Source organism: Musca domestica, unplaced genomic scaffold (assembly GCF_030504385.1).
Source record: "Musca domestica strain aabys unplaced genomic scaffold, Musca_domestica.polishedcontigs.V.1.1 19, whole genome shotgun sequence".
In the NCBI taxonomy this organism is placed as follows: Eukaryota; Metazoa; Arthropoda; class Insecta; order Diptera; family Muscidae; genus Musca; species Musca domestica.
Genome location: NW_026712245.1, coordinates 358,143 through 367,724, shown reverse-complemented (window position 1 = coordinate 367,724; position 9,582 = coordinate 358,143). Strand labels below are relative to the sequence as shown.

General features: G+C 37.6%; 2 protein-coding genes across 2 annotated transcripts; one reads left to right on the top strand and one right to left on the bottom strand.

Moving 5' to 3' along the window:
* Positions 1-513: 513 nt before the first annotated feature.
* On the bottom strand, positions 514-1,820 carry LOC101900094 (KRR1 small subunit processome component homolog). Its single transcript, XM_059121117.1, has one exon. It carries the CDS (start codon positions 1,665-1,667, stop codon positions 630-632), a length of 1,038 nt encoding a protein of 345 aa, XP_058977100.1. The 5' UTR covers positions 1,668-1,820; the 3' UTR covers positions 514-629.
* An 870-nt stretch (positions 1,821-2,690) lies between these two features.
* Positions 2,691-7,190, top strand: LOC101899066 (TBC1 domain family member 17). Its single transcript, XM_005184874.4, has 3 exons — positions 2,691-3,014; positions 3,116-4,450; positions 6,109-7,190. Exons 1-3 carry the CDS (start codon positions 2,838-2,840, stop codon positions 6,760-6,762), a joined length of 2,166 nt encoding a protein of 721 aa, XP_005184931.1. The 5' UTR covers positions 2,691-2,837; the 3' UTR covers positions 6,763-7,190.
* Positions 7,191-9,582: the final 2,392 nt, after the last annotated feature.

The following is a 9,582-nucleotide window of genomic DNA, read 5'->3' as shown; positions in this document are numbered from 1 at the left end:
TAATAGACTCGTTTTGGGCAAAGCTTCTCTAATGTTTATCAGGAAATCATTTATAAAAATTTACCGCCAGCATTTTGTTTGGATCCTCGTGACTTTTTAGCCAGTATTAATGTTTTTTCATTGCATCAATCATCAACTATTACCCACATCAACTCGTGTCCAAAATACTTCTTTAGGGTATTTATTTATTTCCATAATCTGTTGTCTTAAATCTTAAAGCTCTATAGCTATTATACTCTCCGTAACAACATATACTATAGCTGTGATTACTGGGATCTCCTCCAAAAGGACAAAAAAGGTGTGAAAACGGTAATTTTTGATTTTTGGTTTTTCAATAAGTTTCCAATTCGGTATTATCAGCTGGTACCAGTATTTGTACAGTAAAGGACTTGCTACACGACGTTGCCTTCATTAAATAAACTTTAGTTAAATCTAATTCTGTTTAATAGAATACTTACCTCCTACCACCTTGAATCAACCATTTGAATGTGCCACAAGTCTTCTCAATCTCTATTCTTTACACAAAAGTAAAATCTACTTTATTTCAACTAAAGTATTCCACAAAAAAATTAGTAATGTATTAAACTTAAATTCTAGTCATAAAAGCAACATCATAAAAGCTAATTATACTACGCCTTTTTCATTTTCTTATTAGCTTTCGCCAGCTTGGCTTTAAGCGCCTTAACATCCAGCTTATTATCATCCGCATCGGCGGAACGTTTCTTTGCGGCAGACGGTGTGTCTTCTGTAGGCGGGATAAAATCTTTTTGACGTTTCTCTTCTTGTTTCTTGGCCGCTTCGGTTTGTTTGGCATTGCGTTCCTCTTGTTTGCGCTGTTGTTTCTGTTCTTTGTTGAGGAAATATTCACCCGAAGCCAATTGTTTATCGATCTTGCTCTCCGGTTGAGCCGGTGGGAATGGAGTGTATTCCTTCTTCGGTTTCTTAACCTTAGGCTGTTTGCGTTTGCTAATGTTCTTGTTCTTGAATTTGGGTAAGAAACGAGACCAATCCTCATTGGCCAGTTTGGGATCTTTCATTAGCTCACGTTTTATCATCAGTGCCTTGATATTGTAAATCGGATGGACGTTGTTCATGGTATCGATGACAATATCACGAACCTGTTGAAGACCTTTATAGGGACCCAACGCGGACACTGTATTACCCTGAACTAAAACATAGCAGTCGGTTAAAAGTTCAATAGATTTTAATGTGGCACCATTGGGTCCAATTAAACGTTGACGTCTCTTAACGAATTTGTCCTTCTTCCTCACCAAATTACCGATTTTGATGATATCACATCCGATCTCGTCCTGCAGAACACGTTTGGCTTGCTCAAATGGTACACTACGAGCCATCAATTTAATCATATCTCGAGCCTTAATGATAATATAGGGATCCCATGTTTTACGTGTTGTCTTCACCACCATACTGCCTTCGATCAAATCCAATTCGGCTTTTAGGTGAAATTCAGCAACTGTTTGTTGTACCAACGGCCAGACCTCCTTTAAGTAGCGTTCACGATATTTGGGGAAAAGGGTGGCAAAGGAACTCTCCTCTACAAGTCCATTTGGATTATCTTCTGGTTTGAAGGCGGGTATCTTCATGGCCCAAGCATTTTCAATGGGTTCATTTGTTTGCTTGGGCTCCTCCGACTCACTGTCACTCATCTCAAGTTTTGCGGTGATTTATTGGTCTTTTGACTTCCTGTGGTATATTATAGAATAAATATGGGATTCTCTGTTTATTTATTCGAAATATTCCAATAAATTATTAATATTTTCTAAATTTAATAGACTTTTTTAACTTTTTGCTTCCAAATCCTCGCACGTGTGAGTAGTTGTTGTGACGTTTCTCGAAATGAAAACAGACTGCAAAAAAATCGATAACATTGTTATCAAAATCGAGTTAAAGGTTCTTTATACTTTGCGTTTTCAGTTGAGCAACAAGAATGTACAATATTTTTCGAAAAAAAATTCCAAAAAAAAAACTACTATATTATTGCAGGTTCTAGAACATACCATTTTTTCTTGGCTCTAGAACTGCAAGAATGTAAAAGTTTTTACTGCGACAACCGATTTTCTCTTAGTAAATGGCGTGGTACAATGAAGATAGGGTAGCTAGCAACAAGTTTTTGTTTTGCATTATAAAAGAAAAGCAACTTGTTGCATTGATTTTGAATAAATAAATAAAAGAGATGAAAATTGAATGAAAGGTCAAAATTTATTTCCAAACTCATGTTCTATATTTCTCTAAATATTTATTTCGTTAGCCTACCTTCTCTTCTCTGTGATAGCCTATTTTTCCTTTATGATATCGTAAAACATTTGCATAACAAGTAGATCCTTGCAGGCTCTAGAACAGAGCATATATTATAATGCAAGTTACCATTCATGTGCGCTAGTCTGTACCGTACTTTACCCAATGCAATGTATAAATTCAATTATTCGATTATTTTCGAATTTCAGCCCTATTAATTCAAAATAAATAATTTTCATTGGTAAAACAAAATTAGAGATTCGAGTTATTTTATGCATTAAATATAATTGATAAAACGAGAACCACAGTATTTTAAATCCGTCGTCCCATTTTGTTTTATCGATAATATTTGACGCGTAAAATGTCATTCAATTACTCGATTACTTTTAAAAACATTACAGTCGAATTTAACTGTTATCGATTAGTTCAAGTCGATTACCATTTTCATTGCGAAAAAAAACAAGGAAAACAACGCAAATTTTTTTTGCACTAGAAAAAAGGAAAACCCCTATTTTACACACGAAGTTTGTTGCCGAAACTAACAAATATAGACGAAAGACTGATCGCAGGAGTCAAGAAACATGATAAATTCCGTACGCTTCGAGCGTGAAGAAAGTTGTGAACATATGCAATTCAATGTCCTCAACGAGAGTTTTGGAGCTGAATCGCCCCCGTCACAAAACCCTGGGGTAACAATGTCGGGCACCAGTACCAGTAGTACCACAAATACAGATGACTCCCTTGCGGGTGCAGGAAATGTAAGTGACCTAATAATAACATTAAGTAGTCCATATCTATATTATGCACTACTGACTTACTTTGTCTTTGTTCTTTCTTTGTTGTTTTCGATGTTGTTTAGATATTATGCACGCATGATGGTGTTCTCTTGAAAAAAGCCAGCGCTGAACATATTGCCGATCTTAATAACAGTGGTTCCTTGTCTTTGGTGGAATATGGACCGCCACGTAGGCTGTATATTGAATGGAAACCAAATGAAAACATCTTGATTGCTGACGATAGCCAGGACCAGGAAGACTGGGCTCTGGTCGATACAATATCTCGTAGATCACGAACGATATCCGAATGTAAAGCTTTCAATACCAAGCCCATGGAGACCTCAACGGGCTCGTTGAAAACAAGATGTATACGGACATGCCTGGAAGACTTGTCCGGCATTGAAGTTAAACATCGTGGCCAAACATTACGATTCCTACGCAAATTAGATGGCACCTTGCATTCGGAGTTCTTTTTCCAACACGGCAATGCAGATTTGTTTGTACGAAGTATGCGTCAATTACACATTATCGATATGACACCCTCAACACGAAGTGGCGAGGAGTATGTCATCCTTACCACCGAAACCCAAAAACTGAAGAAAACATTTGCTGAATTGGATATTGGTGAAATCAAGTCCAGTAACATGGGCAATGAGAGTTGGTTGCCCCACAAAGTTGTGGGATTTTTGGTGAATATTCCCGACTATGTGTCGCAGAAGGCACCACCACGTGTTAGACCCGGTTCCTTGGATGCCAAAGAAAGGCAAATATCATCGCCACCATCGGACAACTATCAAATGGTTGGTTTGGCTGACAGCTCAAATACATCTGGATCGCATAGTAGGGGCAGTAGTTTGGATAAATCCCCCGACATGGATTCCAGTGGCATGGAAAATGTCAAAGAAATAGATGAAAAAATTGTTCCATCATTGCCAGAAAGACGCACAGTAGAGCGGGGTAAACCGCTCAACGAAAATCAATGGCTAGAATTTATGACACCCGAAGGCCGTGTCTCGGATTCGAAACGTGTCTTGGAAATTATTTTCCATGGTGGCATTGAACCTAGTCTAAGGCCAGAGGTATGGAAATATCTTCTCAACTACTATCAATGGAATGATTCGGAGGTGGAGAAAATTGCAAGACGTAAAGAAAAATCTATGGAATACTACAACATGAAAGCCCAATGGCTGTCAATGACCACAACACAAGAGGCCAACTTTTCGGGTTATCGGGATCGCAAGTGCCAAATCGAGAAGGATGTCAAACGTACCGATCGTTCCTTGGAATACTTTGCCGGTGAAGATAACCCAAACCTGACAACGTTGCAAGGCATTCTTATGACATATGTTAAATATAATTTCGATTTGGGCTATGTTCAGGGTATGTCGGATTTGTTGGCACCCATATTAGCGATAATGGTAAGTTTGAAATAAATGAGATTGTCAGATATAAAGATAATGAAATTATTCCGTTAGTGGTAGTAGATTAGAGAATGGATTTGCAGACATTCATATGCTGCTGGTTGTTGTTGTTGTCAACAGAAATACAAATATGTCGTGACAATTACTCTTGGATCAATGAATCATTTAACATCGCCTTATCGGAAACCAAATAACATCAGGGATAATCGAATTTAATTGCATATTTAATAATTGTATTGATGATTTTGTTTTCCAAAGGTTATTGTGCTTATCAATTTTCCAAAAATTTTAGTGGGCTATGAAAAATCCCCCCGATATCGAATGTAGGATAAAGATAAAGCAATAGTAACAGAAATCTTAGATTATGGACATGGAAAGGAGGGTGTATTATATTTATCATTCCTCTAAATATTCGTCTTTGACCCTATAAAGTGTATATGTTCATAATCAGCGTAAAATTCTAAGTCGATTTAAAGCCTGTGTGTAGAATTCAAGACACAACCCGCATTATTCGACGCATAACTTTGAAATTTGGCACAATAGTTTTGCATCGAGGATGAAAAAGAAAACTGCAACAAAGTCAAACTCCACAATTTTTACATTTTTTTTTTAATTTTTTGAATGAAAGCAAAAAATGTCGGAAATAGCATCAATTTTTAGAATAAGTTTAGATTTGTTCGAATTGGTCAACTTTGACACGAATTATGGCCTTCTAACGGCCAATCACACGCTTCCCGAATGTTGCTCTGCGGTATTTTGGGCCATTACCGGCGAAGCACTTGCTTGAGATGGTAGACACTTTGGTATTTTTTAGTGCCAACCTTGCTTTCCAAAATACTTCAGACACAATAGTCCAACGGATTGGAACCGGAGATTTTGGTGCCCATTGTGAGGTGGAAATAAAGCGAGGATCTCATTTTGTAACCATTCTTGGATTGCGCGTGCTGAGTCCTGTTGGAATGTCCAAGGTCTGCGGTCAAAATGTTTGCATGCCCAAGGCTTTAATACACCCTCCAGAATATTTTTGCTATAATATTCCGCATTTATTCTTATGATACGGTTGATTAATACGAGCGGAGAGCAACCATCGGCTGTTATGGCGGCTCACACCATCACCATGGCCGGTGCCTTTGTTTAAAAACTGCTGGACAACGAATGTTTTCTCATCGGAGAAAATCAAATTCGGCAGTTCACCACTATCGGAATCCATGCGAAGCAACTCTTTAGCTCTTTTCAGTCTATTTTCTTTCTGTTGCGGTGTAAGTTCTTGCACTTTTTGGAATTTCAATGGCTTTACCCCACCCAAGCTCATTTTTCAATATTTGCCGAATGAAATATTGCGATATGTGACATGTGATCTGTCACTAGAATAATTTTAACAGCTGTCGGACGAGTCAAAAGTTGGTTGCAGTTTTTTCATCTCACCCTGTACATAGCAATTTGGAATAGAAATTTTTATATATAGGTTTCCGTTCCTATTATTGGTTCCACCCGCTGTATGGAACTTTGAACACTTTGACTACATTCTCCAACCGATCTTGCTAAAATTTGCAGTTTAAATTCGAACACGATCGAATATTGAATCCACATTTATTTTGAAAATGTTTTCTTTACCTAATGGCCACAATCAATCGCTTTCTTCTTTTTTCTTACAGGAAAATGAAGTCGACGCCTTTTGGTGTTTCGTGGGCTTTATGGACATGGTGTTTGCCAATTTCGACATCGACCAAGCCGGCATGAAAACCCAATTCAATCAACTGCGTACCCTTTTGGAATTTGCCAATCCACGTCTGTTTAAGTACATGAAAAATCACGATTCGGATAACATGTATTTCTGTTTCCGTTGGCTGTTGGTGTGGTACAAACGAGAATTCTCCAATGAAGACATACTCAAACTATGGGAATGTCTATGGACCAAATTACCATGTCCCAATTTTCATATTCTCATCTCGGTGGCTATACTGGATCAAGAAACCGACATCATTATCGAAAGTAAATATGAGTTTACGGAAATTCTGAAACATGTCAATGAACTGTCGGGCAACATAGATCTGCAGAAAACGCTAAAAAATGCCGAATCCATATACTATCAAATAAAGGAAGCTGAAAATTTACCCAACGAAATACGACAAATTATTGGCGAACCATTATTGGAACCCGATCACCGGGATGAGGACAATAGTTCACCGCAATCATTTGATGATGGCTTTGATGAGCTGGTGCGAGAGCTGACACCAGAAGAAATGAAACGAAAACAGGAATTGTTAGAGGAAGCTTGTGAACGTTCCATGTTTTTACAATACATGTAGATGAATGGTTAAGCACCTTCTTTTGTTAAATATTATGTGAAAACTAATTTTAAGTTTATTTTTGTTTAGATATTTTAATAACCTTCCTTTCCTTTGTTGATACTGTGAATCCTATGCAAATCCTACATCCACCCTTCATTTATAAAAAAAATACAAAGTTTCTTTTTTTTACTTTTAGTATAATCATCAAGAGAAACAAGTAAACTGAAATATATAATAATATCAAGAAAACAATAATGCCTACAACAGCAACAAAAGCCACAAAAAAATGAAAAATGTTTTAACAAAACGATTTATAGAAAATATTCGATTAAAAGATACAACACAACAAACAAACAATTGCTATATGTAGTATACCATGGCGATAATTTTGATTATATTTTTTTTTTGTCAATAGAAAATTAAGCATTATTATACACTTACACACACCAACACACAAAGAAAACACATATGTATTTCACTCGATATTGCCACAAAATTTAATTAAAGGGCAAATAAAATATACCAATTTTTTAAAAATATCAAATGGAGAAGAATTGCATTTTTACTGCTTCCGGAGATAAATATAGAGGGGCACTGCAAAGAGTGCCTGTGAGCTATATTCGGCTATCAATGGCTTAAACTACCTGAATTTGAATTTAGAGGGCCATTTAAGAAAAAATTATCACGAGGAGGGAGGAAATATTATAAATCTTTCCACAAATATTTAACATTTTTTTAAATAAGTATTAGGGATACTTTGAAGCCAGAGAGCTTTACTTATTTTACTTTCAGAACGCTGAGAAGTTTTTCTTTTTTGAAAATGTATTAATGGGAATTTATCTTAACAATTGAATGTTTTCAGGGAGTACTGTCATTTGCGAAACTACAAAAGTACGGAAAGCGGTAGGTACTGTTCGTTTGGTCTATGCCAAAAAGTGGACCTACGTTGAACATTTTTTTAAAAAGTGCTAAACTACCCATTGAGAAACAGAAATGTCAATTTTCTTGTGATTTGTTTGGAATTTGAGACAGAAACCTCCACAAAAAGGGAATTTCGTTATGTGAGAGCTATACCGAAAAGTGAATATTTTTTAAGAGGAGTTCAACTCTCCATCGAGAAACCAAAATTCCGCATTAGAACTAATTTGGTGGGAAATTGGGATGCAAACCTCAAAATAATACAAATCTGGAGGGCGTTTGAAACAATTTTTATTCGGGAGCACTTTTCCGCGAATCTGAAGTTGACTAAAGATGGGAAAGTGATTTGGCTTTAACTTTTATTTAGAGTCGTGGGCCTTAAAGAACCCTAAAGGTTTCTAGCGCAATGATTTCCTGAAAACTCCGGTCTCGAATAACAAGAATGCCTTACACATACCTTATATGGCGCCCAACGAGGGGTCCGAATCCACATTCCAGATATTTAGAGTCTTAGGTCTTAAAGAAGCCCAAATGGCGCCCAAAGGTTACTAGCGCATTGACTTCCTTAAAGCTCCGGTATGGAATAACAAGAATGCCTTACACATACCCTACTTGATTTCGTTCCAATATGGCGCCCAACGAGGAGCCCGAATCCACATTCCAGAGATTAAGAGTCTCACGCTAATACCGTCATTGAGGCGATTGCTCTATCAAGAAGAATATATCGAAATTGCAAGTGAAACGGGCCATGGGCTGGTAAGAATATGGTTGAGATTTACCTCAAATTTGATTGGCAACCGTGGTCCAGTGACAGTACCTCTGAACTTGCTCACAGGGTTTCATAACAAATTATCAGTTCACAAGATGAGGCTGGTCATGTCATATGAAGAAAAGAAGACCAAGAGTCAATAAAAAAGTTCCAAAATAGAGTCGTTACATTTTCAGAGCACTAGAGTTGAATTCATGAAACTGGTAGCGTAGTAGCGTAGCCCGACGTCAAGGAAGTGGACGGAAGAAAAAAGCAACATCAGCAGAAATGGTTTGAAAAGTAAAAAAGCGACTTGATCGAAAGCCGCGTCGCAGTGGCCGAAAAATGGCTGAATGAGCTGAACATATCGCAATATTCCATTAGGCAAATATTGAAAAATGGGCCCAAGGTAAAGCCATTGAAATTCCAAAAAGAAATGTGCACCTTCGGTTGGCCACCAGAACTCAAGCGCCGGCCATGGTGATGGTGTGGGCCCACATAACAGCCGAAGGTTGCTCTCCTCTCGTATTAATAGACCGCGGCATCAGAATAAATGCCAAATATTATCGCGAAAATATTCTAGAGGGTGTATTAAAGCCTTGGGTACATCCCAACAGGACTCAGCACGCGCCACCCAAGAATGGTTACAAAATGAGGTTCCTCGCTTCTCTTCTAGCGCACAATGGCCACCACAATCTCCGGATACCAATCCGTTGGACTATTGTGTCTGAAGAATTTTGGAAAGCAAGTTTGGCGCTAAAAAATACCAAAGTGTCGACCACCTCAGCAAGCGCTTCGCCGGGAATGGGCCAGAATACCGCAGAGCAACATTCGGGCAGCGTGTGATGGTTCGGATGGATCGCATGAGGGCCATAATTCGTGCCAAAGACGACCAATTCGGACAAATCAAAACTTATTCTAAAATTTAGTGCAATTTCCGACATTTTTTGCTTTCATTCAATAAAATTTATAAAAAATGTAAAAATTATGTCGTTTGATTTTGGTGTAGTTTTTTTATCCCACCCTGTAGATATTTCTTTCAACAAGAGACATGATATGAATTTGGAATTTGTCGGCCCATTCCTTCTGGTACTTCCCCCACAAAGGGTAAACACTTCGAATAATTATAACTTTATAAAAAAATCCAAATTGGCTATGAAATTTTAAAATTA

Bases quoted from the DNA above. Each gene is read 5' to 3' on its own strand.
- LOC101900094 (XM_059121117.1), bottom strand. From the start codon at position 1,667: ATGAGTGACAGTGAGTCGGAGGAGCCCAAGCAAACAAATGAACCCATT.
- LOC101899066 (XM_005184874.4), top strand. From the start codon at position 2,838: ATGATAAATTCCGTACGCTTCGAGCGTGAAGAAAGTTGTGAACATATG. The intron at 3,015-3,115 runs GTAAGTGACCTA...GATGTTGTTTAG, and splicing joins CCCTTGCGGGTGCAGGAAAT to ATATTATGCACGCATGATGG. The intron at 4,451-6,108 runs GTAAGTTTGAAA...TTTTTCTTACAG, and splicing joins CACCCATATTAGCGATAATG to GAAAATGAAGTCGACGCCTT.